Here is a 19,140-nt window from a genome sequence, read left to right on the forward strand (position 1 = left end):
TGTCTGGAAAATGTTCTGCCTGCTTGATGTTAAAAAAATACAAATTAATATAATTGTATTGGCACGTCTATTCTTCTCATATGTCTGCAGAACATGAGTTGCCTGTTTGTTTAAACTTGTGCAACCCCTCCATTATCTTCACTGTTTTGGATTCTTTCCTCTCTGTCACTACAATTCCAAAGATAACTTCAAACAACATACATCACATTTTGATGAGCAAATGAAAGAGAAGTTACTATGCCTGAAATATATTTCCCTCAACTCTTTTGATTCAATATCTTGCTCTAAATTCACCCGTGTTCTCTGAGTCCTGACAACAGATTCAGCTTCTCATTAATATTGATCTACTTTAATAGTGGGACTTTCCAGTGAAATAATTTTTGTTACATCTTTAGAATTCTTCAGTTGGACTTATCTCTCAATGAATTGACTGAATTGAAGGCTACCAGTTTTCATCACTTTCACAACCTCCTGGAACTCAATGCATCCTGTAATGTCCTCCACAGGTGTGAACTTATTCTATATTACATGATTGCTCTGTACATACAATTTATCTTTGCAGTCCTATGTAATAAAATGTTTAACACATTTACATGCACGAGGAAAGTAACATTATGCAAATTTTTAGTGGCAAGAAGAATTCTCTACCTATGTCACATAAATGTACTCAAGAAAAAACAATCAAATTAATATAATGCCCAAAGAGAAAATGGAAGCAGATGCAACTTCACTAAAATATAGTAAATCTTCATTGGAAATTATTTTTTTTATAAAATCGTAACATGGAATTTTTATCATGAAGGAAAAGTGACAAAAGGTGCCACACTAATCCAGAAAGCATACAAGATTCAAAAATAGGTGTAACAATCCAATTAGACAAACTACATTCAGGATTTGCACAAATGCACACAAATACCGTATAATAAAAGCCCTTCAGTGGGTATAAAGTGTCATGTGCAAAGTAAACAAATATAATGCAACCTTTATGAAGTTTAAAGTGCCAGTACAAAAAGGATCATATAATGAATCATAGTATACGACTAAGGAGGCTTGTAAAACAGACATGTGATCTAGTCAGTGATGCATAATACTGATGGGCCAATGATACTGATGGATTAGGGGGGAGTGGCCGATCACATGAATAACGTGATCAGATCAAAGACGCACCCAGCCTGGTCTATGGCGCATGCATTTTGGTCCAGGATCACATGTCTGTTTTACATGACCCTTAGTTGAATACTATGATTCACTGACTAGTACTATATAATGATATCTATTCGCTCCCAAAAACACCACTCCCGGTGGAGTTATAAACGAAACATGCATTGCGGCGGTGGGGACGCTATAGCAAGCAGATTTACACATATGTATGTACACTCTCTATACTAAAAGCAGTGGAGAAGATCGTCGATAATGATACAGAGGGACAGTTTGTGGGGTATACTTGGGACACAGAGGAGTACTAGGGGTTTTATAACTTTTTTTTTACATGGGATTGCTAGACACGTTTTTGGACAGACATCTGTTGACGACCAAAGTTAGGTGGATTGCTGACTTGGGAGACATGTCAGATGTTCAATGGAAGTCAGTCTTGCAATACGTTCCTAAAATTTCTATAAGTGAGTCTGGGAGGGTGTCGCAGTTATTCACCATACGTAGGGTATATAGGACTCCTGTGTGGATGAAAAAGGCTGGTGTGAAAATGGATTGCCCAAGGTGTACAATGCATGAGGCGCATTGCAGGCATTCTGGATAGTGGTCTTGAATTTGATAGAGAGAGTGATGGAAATAAATATTACTCAAGAACCATTGACGTGTATTTTAGGGCATGTAGACAGGGTGGCGACGGACAAATGGGTCAAACTGGCGATAGCCTAAATGCTATATATTGCAAGTAAGACTATTACATTACATTGGTTGGATGAAGATCCTCCTACTACAACCCCTGGCAAAAATGATGGAATCATCGGCCTTGGAGGATGTTCATTCAGTTGTTTAATTTTGTAGAAAAAAAGCAGATCACAGACATGGCACAAAACTAAAGTCATTTCAAATGGCAACTTTCTGGCTTTAAGAAACACTAAAAGAAATCAAGAACAAAAAATGTGGTAGTCAGTTATGGTTACTTTTTTTAACCAAGCATAGGGGAAAAATTATGGAATCACTCAATTCTGAGGAAAAAATGATGAAATCACCCTGTAAATTTTCATACCCAAAAATAACACCTGCATCAAATTAGATCTGCTCGTTACTCTGCATCTAAAAAGGAATGATCACACCTTGGAGAGCTGTTGCACCAAGTGGACTGACATCAATCATGGCTCCAACATGAGAGATGTCAATTGAAACAAAGGAGAGGATTATTAAACTTTTAAAAGAGGGTAAATCATCACACAATGTGGCAAAAGATGTTGGTTGTTCACAGGCAGCTGTGTCTAAAATCTGGACCAAATACAAACAGCATGAGAAGGTTGTTAACCCCTTAAGCCCCAAGGGTGGTTTGCACGTTAATGACCGGGCCAATTTTTACCATTCTGACCACTGTCCCTTTATGAGGTTATAACTCTGGAACGCTTTCACAGATTCCGGTGATTCTGACATGTTTTCTCGTGACATATTGTACTTCATGATGGTGGTAAAATTTCTTTGATATTACCTGCTTTTATTTGTGAAAAAAATGGAAATTTCGCGAAAATTTAGCAATTTTCCAACTTTGAATTTTTATGCCCTTAAATCACAGAGATATGTCACACAAAATACTTAATAAGTAACATTTCACACGTCTACTTTACATCAGCATAATTTTGGAACCAAATTTTTTTTTTGTTAGGGAGTTATAAGGGTTAAAAGTTGACAAGCAATTTCTCATTTTTAGAACACCATTTTTTTAGGGACCACATCACATTTGAAGTCATTTTGAGGGGTCTATATGATAGAAAATAACCAAGTGTGACACCATTCTAAAAACTGCACCCCTCAAGGTGCTCAAATCCACATTCAAGAAGTTTATTAACCTTCAAGGTGTTTTACAGGAATTTTTGGAATGTTTAAAAAAAATGAATATTTAACTTTTTTTCAGAAAAAATTTACTCCAGCTCCATTTTGTTTTATTTTTCCAAGGGTAACAGGAGAAAATGGACCCCAAAAGTTGTTGTGCAATTTGTCCTGAGTACGCTGATACCCAATATGTGGGAGTAAACCACTGTTTGGGCGCATGGCAGAGCTCGGAAGGGAAGGAGCACCATTTGATGCAAAATTGACTGGAATTGAGATGGGAGGCCATGTTGCGTTTAAACAGCCACTGATGTGCCTAAACATAAAAACCCCCCACAAGTGACACTATTTTGGAAAGTAGACTCCCTAAGGAACTTATCTAGATGTGTTGTGAGAGCTTAGAACCCCTAAGTGTTTCACTACAGTTTATGACGCAGAGCCATGAAAATAAAAAAAAAAATTTTTCCACAAAAATTATTTTTTTAGCCTCCAGTTTTGTATTTTCCCAAGGGTAACAGAAGAAATTAGACCCCAAAAGTTGTTGTGCAATTTATTCTGAGTACGCTGATACCCCATATGTGGAAGGTAACCACCGTTTGGGAGCATGGCAGAGCTCTGAAGGGAAGGAGCACCATTTGGAATTCAGACGGAATGGTCTGCAGGCATCACATTGCGTTTGCAGAGCCCCTAATGTACCTAAACAGTAGAAACCCCCAAAAGTGACCCCATATTGGAAATTAGACCCCCCAAGGAACTTATCTAGATGTGTTGTGAGAACTTTGAACCCCCAAGTGTTTCACTACAGTTTATAACGCAGAGCCGTGAAAATAAAAAAATCATTTTTTCCCTACAAAAATGGTTTTTTAACCCCCCAAATTTTTATGTTTCCAAGGGTAACAAGAGAAATTGGAGCCCAGAAGTTGTTGTCCAATTTGTCCTGAGTATGCTGATACCCCATATGTTGGGGTAAACCCCTGTTTGGGCGCACAGGAGAGCTCGGAGGGGAAGGAGCACTGTTTTACTTTTTCAACGCAAAATTGGCTGGAATTGAGATCGGACGCCATGTCGCGTTTTGAGAGCCCTGATGTGCCTAAACAGTGGAAACCCCCAATTCTAACTGAAACCCTAACCCAAACACACCCTTAACCCTAATCCCAATCACACCCCTAACCCCAGCTCCAACACACCCCTAACCCTAATCCCAGCCATAACCCTAACCAAACACCTAACCCTGACACACCCCTAACCCTAATCCCAACCGAAAATGTAATCCAAACCCTAACCCAAGCCCCAACCCTAACCCTAGCCCTAACCCCAGCCCTAACCCTAGCCCTAACCCTAATGGGAAAATTGAAATATATACATATTTTTAATTTTTTTATTTTTCCCTAACTAAAGGGGTGATGAAGGGGGGTTTGATTTACTTTTATAGCTGGTTTTTTAGCAGATTTTTATTACTGGCAGCCGTCACACACAAATTTTGAGAGCTATAATCTTTCCATATTTTGGTCCACAGAGTCATGTGAGGTCTTGTTTTTTGTGGGACGAGTTGACGTTTTTATTGGTAACATTTTCCGGCACGTGACATTTTTTGATCGCTTTTTATTCCGATTTTTGTGAGGCAGTATGACCAAAAACCAGCTATTCGTGAAATTCTTTTGGGGGGGCCGTTTATACCATTCCATGTTTGGTAAAATGGATTAAGCAGTTTTATTCTTTGGGTCAGTATGATTACAGCGATACCTCATTTATATGATTCTTTTATGTTTTGGCGCTTTTATACGATAAAAACTATTTTATAGAATAAATAATTAGTTTCGCATCGCTTTATTTTGAGGACTATAACTTTTTTATTTTTTTGCTGATGACGCTGCATGGTGGCTCGTTTTTTGCAGGACAAGATGAAGTTTTCAGGGGTACCATGGTTATTTATATCCGTCTTCTTGATCGCGTGCTATTCCACTTTTTGTTCGGCGGTATGATAATAAAGCGTTGTTTTTTGCCTCGCTTTTTTTTTTTACGGTGTTCACTGAAGGGGTTAACTAGTGGAACAGTTTTATAGGTCGGGTTGTTACGGACGCGGCGATACTAAATATGTGTACTTTTATTGTTTTTTTATTTAGATAAAGAAATGTATTTATGGGAATAATATATTTTGTTTCTTTATTTAGGATTTTTTTATTTTTTTTACACAACTAAATATTTTTTTTTGTTACTTTATAACATTGCCCCAGGAGGGGCATCATGTTATAATGTCAGATCGCTGATCTGACACTTTGCAGAGCACTGTGTTAGATCAGCGATCTGACATGCAGGGCTCCTGGCTGGTAAGCCACCTCCCTGCAGGACCCGGATGCAGCCCCTCAGCCATTTTGGATCCGTGGCCTGCAGGGAGAAGAAGGTAGGAGACCCTCGGAGCAATGCGATCACATCGCGTGGCTCCAAGGGTCTCAGGGAAGCACGCAGGGAGCCCTGTGTGATGCTTCCCTATACCGTCGGAACACTGTGATCATGTTTGATCGCAGTGTGCCGGGGGTTAATGTGCCGGGGTGGTCCGTGACTGCTCCTGGCACATAGTGCCGGATGTCAGCTGCGATAGTCAGCTGACACCCGGCCGCGATCGGCTGCGCTCCCTCCGTGAGTGTGGCTGATCGCTATGATGTACTATTCCATCCCTTGGAATTAAGTACCAGGCACCTTGACAGGATAGTACGTCAAATGGGATTAAGGGGTTAAAGGCAAACATGCTGGTAGACCAAGGAAGACATCAAAGCGTCAAGAGCAGAAACTTAAAGCAACATGTCTCCAAAACAGGAAATGCACAACAAAGCAAATGAGGAATGAATGGGTGGAAACTGGAGTCAATGTCTGTGACCGAACTGTAAGAAACCGCCTAAAGGTAATGGGATTTACATACAGAAAAACTAAATTAAAGCCATCATTAACACCTAAACAGGAAAAAACAAGGTTACAATGGGCTAAGGAAAAGCAATCGTGGACTGTGGATGACTGGATGAAAGTCAGTGATGAATCTTGAATCTGCAGTGGGCAAGGTGATGATGCTGGAACTTTTGTTTGTTGCTGTTCCAATGAAATTTATAAAGATGAATGCCTGAAGAGAACATGCAAATTTCCACAGTCATTGATGATATGGGGCTGCATGTCAGGTAAAGGCACTGGGGAGATGGCTGTCATTACATCTTCAATAAATGCACAAGTTTATGTTGATATTTTGGACATTTTTCTTATCCCATCCAATTTTAATGTGGATACCCTCAAATGAAAGCTGAAAGTCTGAACTTCAACTGCACCGGAATTGTTTTGTTTAAAATTCATTGTGGTAATGTCTATAACCAAAATTAGAAAAATGTTGTCTCTGTCCAAATATATATGGACCTAACTGTATATATATATATATATATATATATATATATATATAATTGCCTAAGGGGTACTTCCGTTTGTTTCTAACTTCTGTCTGTCTGTCGCGGAAATCCCAGGTCGCTGATCGGCCGCGAATTGTCCCCTCCCTACTCCCCTCCAGTCAGTGCCCCCTCCATACTCGCCTCCAGTCAGGGGCCACATAGGGTTTTAGCAGTCCGTTATGCCATGGTGTAACGCACTCCATTAACGCTGCTATTAACCCTGTGTGACCAACTTTTTACTATTAATGCTGCCTATGCAGCATCAATAGTAAAAAGATCTAATGTTAAAAATAATACAAAAATAAAACATCATTATATTCTCACCTTCCGACGCCTTTCCCGCTCCTCATGACGCTCCGGTCCCAAGAATGCATTGCAGCAATGACTCGAGATCATGTAGCGGTCTCGCGAGATGATGACGTAGCGGTCTCGCGAGACCGCTACATGGTCATGTGTTATTGCCGCAATGCATTCTTGGGACCGGAGCGTCGTGAGGAGCATCGCAAACTGCCCGGCCTGGATTCGGGGGCTGACGGAAGGTGAGTATATAACTATTTTTTATTTTAATTATTGTTTTAACATGGATATGGTGCCCACATTGCTATATACTACATGGGTTGTGTAATATACTGTGTGGACTGCGTTATATACTGCATGGCCTGTGTTATATACTGTGTGGCCTGTGTTATATACTATGTCTCTGTGCTATATACTACGTGGGCTGTGCAATATATTACATGGCTGTGCAATATATTACGTGGCTGGGCAATATACTATGTGGCTGTGTTATATACTGCATGGGCTGTGCTATATACTACATGGGCTGCGCTATATACTGCGTGGTTGTGCAACATACTACGTGGTTGGGCAATATACTACGTGGCTCTGTTATCTGCTACGTGGGCTGTGTTATATACTACGTCAGCTGTGTTATATACTACGTGGTCTGTGTTATATACTGCGTGGGCTGTGTTATATACTACGTGGGCTGAGTTATATACTGCGCGGGCTGTGCTATATACTACGTGACCTGTGCTATATACTACGTGCGGTGTGTTATATACTACGTGGGCTATGCTATATACTACTATACATATTCTAGAATACCCGATGCGTTAGAATCGGGCCACCATTTAGTACATTTATACATGCCTATGAATGTATTGTTATCCTTCTTATATTCTTCAATAAAAACCATTTGATTTAAAAAAAAAAAGTATCTCCTGTTTAAACCTATTAAGGAAGTTTAACTTTTAGGGTATGTGCACACATTGCAGATTTGCCTGTGGATTTTTCCGCAGCGGATTTGCGAAAACGCAGGTAAAAGGCACTGCGTTTTACCTGCGGATTTCTTGCAGAATTACCGCGAATTTACCGCCGTTTTTGTGCGGATTCCACTGCGGTTTTACACCTGCGGTTTTCTATTATGGAGCTGGTGTAAAACTGCTGCAGATTCCGCTCAAAGAATTGACATGCTGCGGAATGTAAACCGCTGCGCTTCCGCGCATTTTTCTGCAGCATGTGCACTGCGGATTGTGTTGCCCATAGGTTTACATTGTACTGTAAATGCATGGGAAACTGCTGCGGACCCGCAGCTGCGGAAGCGCTGAGGATCCGCAGCAAAATCCGCAGCGTGTGAACATAGCCTTAGTATTTCATTACTTCAGGATTGATGTCTGGACTTTTTATGTAGCACAAATTGTTCAATGCAACTTGTATTTCACGACATCTCCCTGCATTTTTGCTCAGTAGCCTCTATGATACTATCTGATTTCTCTATTTATTTTTTTAATTATGCTAAATAAAATAACATTTTTAAGGGTATATACTCTATTGGTTGTTTGTTAACCCTTCTTTGCTTCTACATAGTCTACCATTATTGTCTGATTTACTTGGCATCTGGACTAATACCTATTTTTGTATCTTGTATGCTTTCTGGACTGGTGTGGCACTTTTTGTCACTTTTCCTTCATGATAAAAAATCCTTATTACTGATTTTATAAATATTTAATTTTCAATAAAGATTTACTAGATTTTAGTAAAGTTGCATCTACTTCTATTTTCTCTTTGGGCACTTTATGTCATATAAATTGCATGTATTCATATATAATTAGCAGATGTAATGTTCTAAAAAATCATGAAAACCATTTGAACCTATCCAGAAAAGCTAAAGCAAATGTTTTATGAGAAATAAAAATGTCAGTACAATGGCCTATAGTTATATTTAAAGCTATGGTTTCTTAACCTTTAAGACTAAGAAAGACTATTTGTAAATATATGTTTTCTATGCTTATTTATACATTTAAATATGATATTTATACATTTCAATCTGACCTCTCCCTTTTAATGGTGTATAGTGAGAGGCTTTAAAGGATAACTCCAGCACATCGATCATCTTCCCCACTAATGTATACATTTTATACACTCAAATTTGTCATATGTTTTATGATTTTGAATGTATGCCAGTACTACTGGCTAACATGGTACAAAGATATATCTTTCCTGTATTTGAATGTATGGCCATTTCATAGCAAAATAATAACTTTAGACATGCAAAAAATGTGTGAAATATTATAAAAATACACAGTAACAAGAGGTCAGTCGACCGGCACTGAAAGAGCTCTCCTTCACTTAGACCCCAATAATTTCTCCTTGGAGACCAGATGAAGTAAGCTTCTTCTGAAGACGGGGAGGTGCATGCACTAGGAGCAGCTGAATCACCAATACATGAAGAAATGAATGAAAGCAGCACTCACCCGTTATCTTCAATGATAATATAGTCCTTTATTGACCGTGGCTCAACATTCCCAGCTAGGGACAAGGCAGGCTACAACATGAGGAGGGAGCTGGACCCGTTGAAGCGATTGTTCGCGAAACGGCCGTCGTCTGTCTCGTCTCTGCACCCTCCCTCACCGCTCCCTCCTCATGTTGTAGCCTGCCTTGTCCCTAGCTGGGAATGTTGAGCCACGGTCAATAAAGGACTATATTATCATTGAAGATAACGGGTGAGTGCTGCTTTCATTCATTTCTTCAAATATTATAAAAATAATAGCAGATTTTATATAGTCTGTTGAACTATAAACCATGTATAGAGATGGGCGAACCCTAACTGTAAAGTTCGGGGTCTGTATCGGACAGCCCTCAACTGCCAGCTTTATCGTGGCTGGTTATAAAATATAGAGCGGTCCCCACTTCATTTTTTAAAATTATTTAAGTAGATAAGTAAGAAAAAATGGTGTGAGGTCTCTCCCATTTTTGATAGCCAGCCAAACTAAAGGAGACAGCTGGGAGCTGGAATTCTCAGGCTGGGAAGGGGCCTTGGATATTGGTAATCCCACAGCCTACAAGTAGCAGCCCGAAGCTGCCCCCAAAAAGGCGCATCCATTAGATGCGCCAATTATGGCACTTGGCCCGGCTCTTCCCACTTGCCCTGATGCATTGGCCAGTGGGATAATAGCTTTGGGGTTGATGTCAGCTTTGTAATGTCAGCTGACGTCAAGCCCAGGGGTTAGTAATGGAGACACATCTATAAGACACCCACATTACTAATCACATAATCAAAAGTAAGAAAGACACACACAGAAAAAAGTCCTTTAATTGAAATAAACACTCCCTGACCCTATTTTACCCATTGATTAATGTAAAAATCAAAGCTATACTCACATCTCTGCTAATAATCCATATTGTTGATATCCCATAACAATCCCCAACTCTGCTACATCTGGTTGCGGTTCCATCAGTAATGTTACCACTCAGCAAGAGCATGAGAACGCAGCTGCGTGTGACCGGCAGTAACCTTAATGACATCACTGCTGGTCACACGCAGCCATGACCAGAGTGATTTATGTAGCTTTTAAACACTTAAATAAGTAATGTCCATGCATTGTCTATCTAATTACCTGTGTTTTATATTTTGTAGTCTTTCTGGGATTACCATGTTACCTAATCTACTTGCTCTGGACATAAGTTATAATGCAATTGCAGAAATGCAACCATTTAACGCCTGTACCAATCTTGCACATCTGAATGCATCTCACAACAAAATTAAAAGTATTAAGGAGCTACCATCACTTGCAAACCTCACCCAGTTGCACTTAAATTCAAATAAGGTAATATAGAAGTCTCAATAAAAATGTATCATGTATAAATAGTTAAATACATGTGTATGGTACTGTGCAAAAGTTTTAGGCAGGTGTGGAAAAAATGCTGCAAAGTAAGTGCTACAAAATATTGGTGTGTTAATAGTTTATTTTTATCAATTAAAATTCAAAGTCAATGAACAGAAGAGAAATCTAAATCAATTCAATATTTGGTGTGACATATTCTTCTAAGCACAGTTGCACACAATTTTTGAAGGAACTCGGAAGGGAGGTTGTTCCAGACATCTCAGAGAACTAACCCCAGATCTTCTGTTATTGTAAGCTTGAACATATCTTTTTAAATCTCAATGTTGAGATCAGGGCTCTGTGAGGACCATATGGTCACAGCCAGGACTCCTTGTTCCTCCTTACGATGAAGATATGTTTTAGTGACATTGACTGTGTGTTTTGTGTCATTGTACTGTTGCAGAATAAATTTGGTGCCAGTCAGACACCTCCCTGATGGTATTGAATGATAGATGAGTACGGTAACTACCTATGTTTCTCAGCATTGAGGACACCTTTAATCCTGACTAAATCAGCAACTCCATTTGCTGAAATGCAGCCCTAAGTATGCAAGGAACCTTACCCATGATTCACTGTTGCCTGCAAACACTCATTATTGTGCCACACTCCAACACTTTTATTTATTGTTATTTATTTATTATGCTTTGCTTATATAGCGCTATCATATTCCGCAGTGCTTTACAGACATTATCATTACTTTAGGCAAACAAACTGCCTTCTGTTAAATATTTCACATTTTGACTCAGTCTAGAACACAAGGTGCCAAAGTATTGTTTTTGGCTGCAATTCTTTCATGAAGAACAGTTATTTATTTTTATCTATTATACTTGATTATATAGTGCCATTAATTTCCTCAGCACTTTACAGACATCATCATTGTTCCAATTGGGGCTTACAACCTATATTTCCCATCAACATGTCTTTTGAGTTTAGGAGGAAATCGGAGTACCTGTAGGAATCCCATGCAAACACAGGAAAAAATAAAAACTCCTTGGAGATATTGTCCTTGGTGGGATTTAAACCCAAGCCCCCTCAGCAGTGCCAGACTATAGTGCTAACTACTATAATGCTGAGCCACTGTGTGACCACTTCTGGCCTTCCTTATCTGATCAGTGGATGGATGTAGCTGGGTCCCACTTGCCAGCTCTCAACTGATGACACTGCTGGACATCTGATTTTGAGGGGAAGTAAACATGCAATGTTGCCCAGTTTTCCTGTTATCAATGTTGAGAAATACAGGGAGATACTAATCCATCATGCAATACCATCCGAGAGATAGATGCTCAAGTAGGTGGTAAGGTCACTTAACTGTTTGGCCACATGTGCTTGGTTCGTACAGTTATTAGACTTCTTTTAATAAATGAATCTCATAGAACTGTTGAGGCTACCGCATTTCCTCTGAAAATTAATTTAAAATTGGCTTTGTAATCCTGATATTAAAATGAGTGTTTTATTCGTCCAGGTATAAAATTAAATATCTCATGAATCTGATATGTACACATCTAAAGAGTCTTAGTCTGACGTTGTGAAAAAGATAAATCTCTTATAAGCGAGGTTAAAAAGTTAAGTTAAAGAGTAAAAAAAGTTGAAGAGAAAAAATATATGGCCATGAATTCCTCCTGAATTGGAAATGACAGGATCAACTACTCCCCATTCCAAGGCTGTACTTTTAAGGGGAATTTATCTTGGTGCTTGATTGTACTCATTACTCGGTGAGCATTGGGAGTTGCTCAATGTAAAACTCAAATCCCCGCCCCTCATGTTTGGTGTTTGTTGCACAGCCAATAAGCATGCAGGGATTGCCTGCATGTCATTGTCATGTGTAACCATCCTGGTTGTGGCATTACTATGAATGGCTGTCCATGTGACATCATCAGGGGTTATAAAAGAACAGGCACTGCCTGGCTGGGCACACTGGTGCCATTGCACAGCTCTGTGACATTCCGTATTGGAGGGAGAGAGTGCTTGTCTAGGCCTTTGTGCGCATAGTATAATGAATCCAAGGTGTGTAGTGTTGATACTAGTGCTGAAGCTGAGCCATCATACTTGACCATAGTTGACCATACCAGACCTTGTAAGGGCTAATTGTTTGCTTTGCTGTTTGTATCAGATACATTCTGTATTTAGTCTAGGGAGGGAGAGAGAGCTGCTGGAGCAGGTAAATTTATGTGATATCTAACACTACAAAAAAGCATTTTAATTTTTTTCTGGATTCAGTTACTAACCCATAAAGTATTCCATGGTGTCGGGTACGTTTCGGTGATATCTAACACTTCCAAAAAGTATTAAAAAATATTCTGGGTTAAATTACTCACCCATACAGTATTCTGCGAACTGGGGCACATTACTGTGATATATAATACTCTAGAAAAGCGTTCAAACGTTTTGTTGGGTTAAATTTTTCAGCCACACAGTATTCCGTGATCTGGTGTACATTTTTGTGATATATAACAGTCCAAATAAAGCATTAAAATTTTTTGTTGGGTTAAATTTGTCATCTGTACAGTATTCCTTGGTTTGGGGTCCATTTTTGTGATATATAACAGTCCAAAAAAGCATTTGAAAAGTTTTCTGGGTTAAATTTATCAGCTATACACTATTCCATGGTCTGGGGTACATTTCTGTGGTATATAACACTGCAGAAAAGTGTATTCAATTAAACATCCATACAGTATAACAAGCTTAGTGGGTGACAAAGATGGCAGAACCATGCGAGATTCCCGAGAGAGTGACCGGAGGAATATTGGAGCCAGAGGAAGCTGGCGCAACAGTAGAAATGGCAGGAACCTGTGGTCCGGATCCAGGCAATTACCCAGAACCACCAAGGCCTGACCCCAGGCCGCTTCCTTTATCGCTGGGGTTCTTGGGGACTACAGATGGGAGAACCCAGATCCAGGAACTGGTGAGCAAACTGCAGGGTCTAGGCTGGTCGGAAAAGACAAGGAGGCGAGCCAGGACCAAGTCCGCAAGGTACTAAAAGTTAGCATCCTGGAGGGTGGTTGAGACTTACGACTGTCAACGGAGAAGGGGGTCCTTTGAAGAGTTTGAGACCTGTCATGACATCTCATTCAACCACCAGGCAGTAGAGGCGGAACACTTGCTTCAAGGCTGCAAGATCTGATGGCTGGACTCAGGGTCATGTTCCTCAAAATGGAGGGCCAACATTGCTGGTATGCAGTGTGTGGGATCCCAGAAGGAAGGGAGCAGCTTGAACCCCTCTTAATGAGCGGGCCTGGGAAAGGCTCCTTGAGGTGGCTCGAGACAGGGTTACTATCACCCCCAAAAGAGCATACTGTCCTTGGGGTTACACCACCTCATATGCGTGCACTAATCCAAGAACAAGAAGACTAACACAGAAGCAGGGATCACCTTGTAACAAAGTAACAAAATATTTTTATTGCACATCAAAACCTACAAAATGGATATATAAAAAAAATTAAAAAACATTAACGCCGCTCAGTGTGATTATAACCAAGCAGGTACATCATATAGCTACATAATACCAAATATTTAAAGAAATATATATATATATAAAGGGCAATGGGGTACAAAAGATTGATTACAGAGTAATAGAATAATTCAAATATATTTTTCCAACAACAATTGCAGTATAGTTGATGATTGGCACCAAATATCAGAGAGAGATTTATAACCATAAATTGTTAATTAATTATTAAGCAGGGGAAATATATCATATGCAGCATACCAATAATGGGTTAAATGCCCATTTGGAAAAATATCCGTTACACAACCCCTGAAAAACAATTCCTCCTAAGGTAACCATGAAGCTAGTCATGCACCAACAAAAATACATTACCATTCATACCGCAGATATAGCGTACTCAAGGACCCCATGCCTCAAAAACTCTCAAGACAGTGGAAAGCCATAAAGATGCCCTGTTTGCGGGAGCAGCTGATGGTGCAGGTGACACAGAGGGCTGTTACTCATTTCTATTTGTCGGGGGCTTCGGCAATAGTAGAAGTCAGGTCACTTACAGCCTAGTCACCTGGGAATCGAGGTCCAGGAAGTAGGTGGAGGCAGTCCCCCCAGCCTGCCAAGGAAGAAAAAGAAACGGACACCTGAAGAGGATTACTGTATTTACCTCCATATAATTTTTTACTGGCTTTGCACATTGTGCAAAGTCTTTATGAGTGTAGGAGTACAGCAACTACACTTTAAAAATATTTGAATGAGGTATGCCAGTTGTTGCATTTCAGGGGTCTATGGATGACCCTCTTTATAATTCTTTGCTGGTTTTGCACTTTCTGCAAAGCTTTTATGAGTGTAGAAGTACATAAACTACACTTTCAAAATATTTGCGTTCCAAATTTATTTCTTGATTCAATCAGTCATCCATACAGTTTAGTGCAGTTAATAATACATTTTGGTGGTATGTAAAGCTCCAAAAAAAAGAGTTGAAAAATTTGGCTGGGTTACATTTCTCACTATTCTGTGGTCTGTGGTAAATTTCAGTGATCTCTAATGCTCTAAAAAAAGTTAAAAAATCCATAGAGCATTACATGTTTAATAAACCATCGAAATGTAACAAGAACCACGTTACAGTGTATGGTATGAGTAATTGAATCCAGACAAATTTCTCAATGCTTTTTTGTAGTGTTATATATGCCACAGAAATGTACTCAAGAGTACGTAGTACTGTATGGATGAGCAATATAATGCTGAATAAAAATGGACAACTTGTTTTGAGGGTTTTCTATCAGTGAAATGTACCGAAGATCATCTAACTTTATGGATGAGCAATATACCAATACATTTTTGAACAATTTTCTTGAAGGTTATATACCACCAAAATGTACTCAAAAACACATAATACTGTGTGGATAAGCAATATAATACCATGTTTGAACAATTTTTTGAGGGCTATATACCACTAAAATGCACCCAAGAAGATGTAATACTCCATGGAAGAAGAATATAATACACATACATATTTAACAATTTTTTGGAGGGTTAGATACCACTGAAATGTACTCAAGAACAAGTAATATTGTATGAATGAGCATTATAGTACTCATAAGTGCTTGAACAACTTTTTTGCAGGTTATATACAACCAAAATGTACCCAAGAGCACATAATATTGTGTGGATGTGCAATATAATACCAATAAGTTTTAGAACAATTTTTGGGAATATTTGATACCACTGAAATGTATCCAAAAACATATAATATTCTATGGATGAGCAATATAATACCAATACATTCTGGAACAATTTTTTGGAGGATTAAATACAACTGAACTATACCCATCAAGATGTAATACTGTGTGGATGAGCAATATGATACCGATAAATTTATGAACAATTTTTTAGAGCGTTAGATACCACCGAAATGTACCCAAGAACATGAAATACTGTGCGGATGAGCAATAGAATACTGATACATTTTTTAACACTTTTCTTGAAGGTTATATACCCCCAAAATGCACCCAAGAAGACATAATACTCTATGGATGGGCAATATAATACCGATACTTTTTTTTACAATTTTTGGGAGGGTTAGATACCACAAAAATCTACCCAAGAAGACATAGTACTCTATGGACGAGCAATATAATATACAGTGGGTACGGAAAGTATTCAGAATCCTTTAAATTGTTCACTCTTTGTTTCATTGCAGCCATTTGGTGAATTAAAAAAAGTTCATTTTTTCACACTAATGTACACTCTGCACCCCATCTTGACTGAAAACAAACAGAAATGTAGAAATTTTTACTAAAGAAAAATTGAAATATCACATGGTCATAAATATTCAGACCCTTTGCTCAGACACTCATATTTAAGTCACATGTTGTCCATTTCCATGTGATCCTCCTTGAATTAGGTTCATCATAAAGCAATCCGAGCGCCAGAAAAAACGCATCAACATCACGCAATGCCGGATCTCCTGGCACAAGGGAAAATGCCCAGTCTTGAGGGTCGCCACGTAACAAAGAAATAATGATTTTCACTTGTTGAACAGGGTTACCTGAGGAGCGAGGTTTCAAAGCAAGAAACAATTTACAATTATTTTTGAAATTCAGAAACTTAGATCTATCCCCAAAAAACAAATCAGGAATAGGAATCCTAGGCTCTAACATCGGATTCTGAACCACAAAATCTTGAATGTTTTGTACCCTTGCAGTGAGATTATCCATACAAGAGGACAGACCTTGAATGTCCATATCTACACCTGTATCCTGAACCACCCAGAGGTAAAGGGGAAAAGAGAGACAAAACACAGTACAAAGAAAAAAAAATGGTCTCAGAACTTCTCAGAACTCTGCTGACCGCAATCCCTAATCCTATCACACACACTAGAAATAGCCGTGGATTGCTCCTAACGCTCGGCACAGCCTAAGGAACTAGCTAGCCCTGAAGATAGAAAAATAAAGCCTACCTTGCCTCGGAGAAATTCCCCAAAGGAAAAGGCAGCCCCCCACATATAATGACTGTGAGTAAAGATGAAAATACAAACACAGAGATGAAATAGATTTAGCAAAGTGAGGCCCGACTTACCGAACAGACTGAGGATAGGAAAGGTAACTTTGCGGTCAGCACAAAAAACTACAAAAAGACCACGCAGAGGGCGCAAAGACCCTCCGCACCGACTCACGGTGCGGAGGCGCTCCCTCTGCGTCCCAGAGCTTCCAGCAAGCAAGACAAAAATCAAAATAGCAAGCTGGACAGAAAAATAGCAAACAAAGAAAAACAAGCAGGAACTTAGCTTCTGCTGGGAAGACAGGTCACAAGAATGATCCAGGAGAGAACTAGACCAATACTGGAACATTGACAGGTGGCATGGAGCAATGATCTAAGTGGAGTTAAATAGAGCAGCCAGCTAACGAATTAACCTCGTCACCTGTGGAAGGAAACTCAGAAGCCGCAACCGAAGTACCATTCATGACCACAGGAGGGAGCTTGACAACAGAATTCACAACAGGTTCAACTCCTTCAATGGAGTCCATCTGTGTTTAATTAAACTGATAAGACTTGATTTGGAAAGGCACACATCTGTCTATATAAGACCTCACAGCTCACAGTGCATGTCAGACGAAATGAGAATCATGAGGTCAAACGAACTTGCCAAGGAGCTCAGAGATAGATTTGTTGTAAGGCACAGATCTGGCCAAACTTACAAAAGAATTTCTGCAGTATTCAAGGTTCCTAAGAGCACAATGGCCTCCTTAATCCTTAAATGGAAGAAGTTTGGGACCACAAGAAGTCTTCCTAGACCTGGCCGTCCAGCCAAGCTGAGCAATCATGGGAGAAGAGCTTTGGTGAGAGAGGTAAAGAAGAACCCCAAGATAACTGTGGCTGAGCTCCAGAGATGCAGTAGGGAGATGGGAGAAAGTTCCACAAAGTCAACCATCACTGCAGCCCTCCACCAGTCGGGCCTTTATGGCAGAGTGGCCCAATGGAAGTCTCTCCACAGTGCAAGGCATATGAGTTTGCTAAAAAAAACACATGAAGGACTCCCAGACAATGAGAAATATGATTCTCTGGTCTGATGAGATGAAGATAGACCTTTTTGGTGATAATTATAAGCGGTATGTGTGGAGAAAACCAGGCACTGCTCATCACCTGTCCAATACAATCCCAACAGTGAAACATGGTGGTGGCAGCATCATGCTATGGGGGTGTTTTTCAGCTGCAGGAACAGGATGACTGGTTGCAATTGAAGGAAACATGAATGCGGCCAAGTACAGAGATATCCTGGATGAAAACCTCTTCCTGAGTTCTCTGGACCTCAGATTTGGCCAAATGTTCACCTTCCAACAAGACAATGACCCTAAGCACACAGCTAAAATAACAAAGGAGTGGCTTCAAAACAACTCTGTGACCATTCTTGACTGGCCCTGACCTAAACCCAATTGATCATCTTTGGAGAGACCTGAAAATGGCTGTCCACCAACTTTCACCATCCAACCTGATATAATTGGAGAGGATCTGCAAGGAAAAGTGGCAGAGGATCCCCAAATCCAGGTGTGAAAAACTTGTTGCATCATTCCCAAGAAGACTCATGGCTGTACTAGCTCAAAATAGTGCTTCTGCTCAATACTGAGCAAAGGGTCGGAATACTTATGACCATGTGATATTTCAGTTTTTCTTTTTTAATAAATTTGCAAAAATTTCTACATTTGTGGGGGGGGGTTTCAGTCAAGATGGGGTGCAGAGTTACATAGTTACATAGTTACATAGTTATTAAGGTTGAAGGAAGACTTTAAGTCCATCTAGTTCAACCCATAGCCTAACCTCACTTGCCCTAACATGTTGATCCAGAGGAAGGCAAAAAAAACCCATGTGGCTAAGAGTAAGCTCCACCTTGGGGAAAAAAATATAATAATAATAATAATAATAATAATTTTTATTTATATAGCGCCAACATATTCCGCAGCGCTTTACAAATTATAGAGGGGACTTGTACAGACAATAGACATTACAGCATAACAGAAATACAGTTCAAAACAGATACCAGGAGGAATGAGGGCCCTGCTCGCAAGCTTTCAGACTATGAGGAAAAGGGGAGACACGAGAGGTGGATGGTAACAATTGC

At 39.6% G+C, this 19,140-nt stretch overlaps 1 protein-coding gene across 1 annotated transcript in view; it reads left to right on the forward strand.

Annotated features, from left to right (window-relative positions):
- LOC138674530 (leucine-rich repeat-containing protein 40-like) overlaps positions 1–19,140 on the forward strand; it is a 115,285-nt gene that overhangs the window by 34,624 nt on the left and 61,521 nt on the right. The window contains exons 3-4 of the mRNA XM_069762355.1: positions 396–506; positions 10,339–10,528. Of these exons, the coding sequence (XP_069618456.1) occupies positions 396–506; positions 10,339–10,528 (301 nt within the window). The remainder of the gene's footprint in view (positions 1–395; positions 507–10,338; positions 10,529–19,140) is intronic.

This window comes from Ranitomeya imitator, chromosome 4 (assembly GCF_032444005.1).
Source record: "Ranitomeya imitator isolate aRanImi1 chromosome 4, aRanImi1.pri, whole genome shotgun sequence".
NCBI classification, from domain to species: domain Eukaryota; kingdom Metazoa; phylum Chordata; class Amphibia; order Anura; family Dendrobatidae; genus Ranitomeya; species Ranitomeya imitator.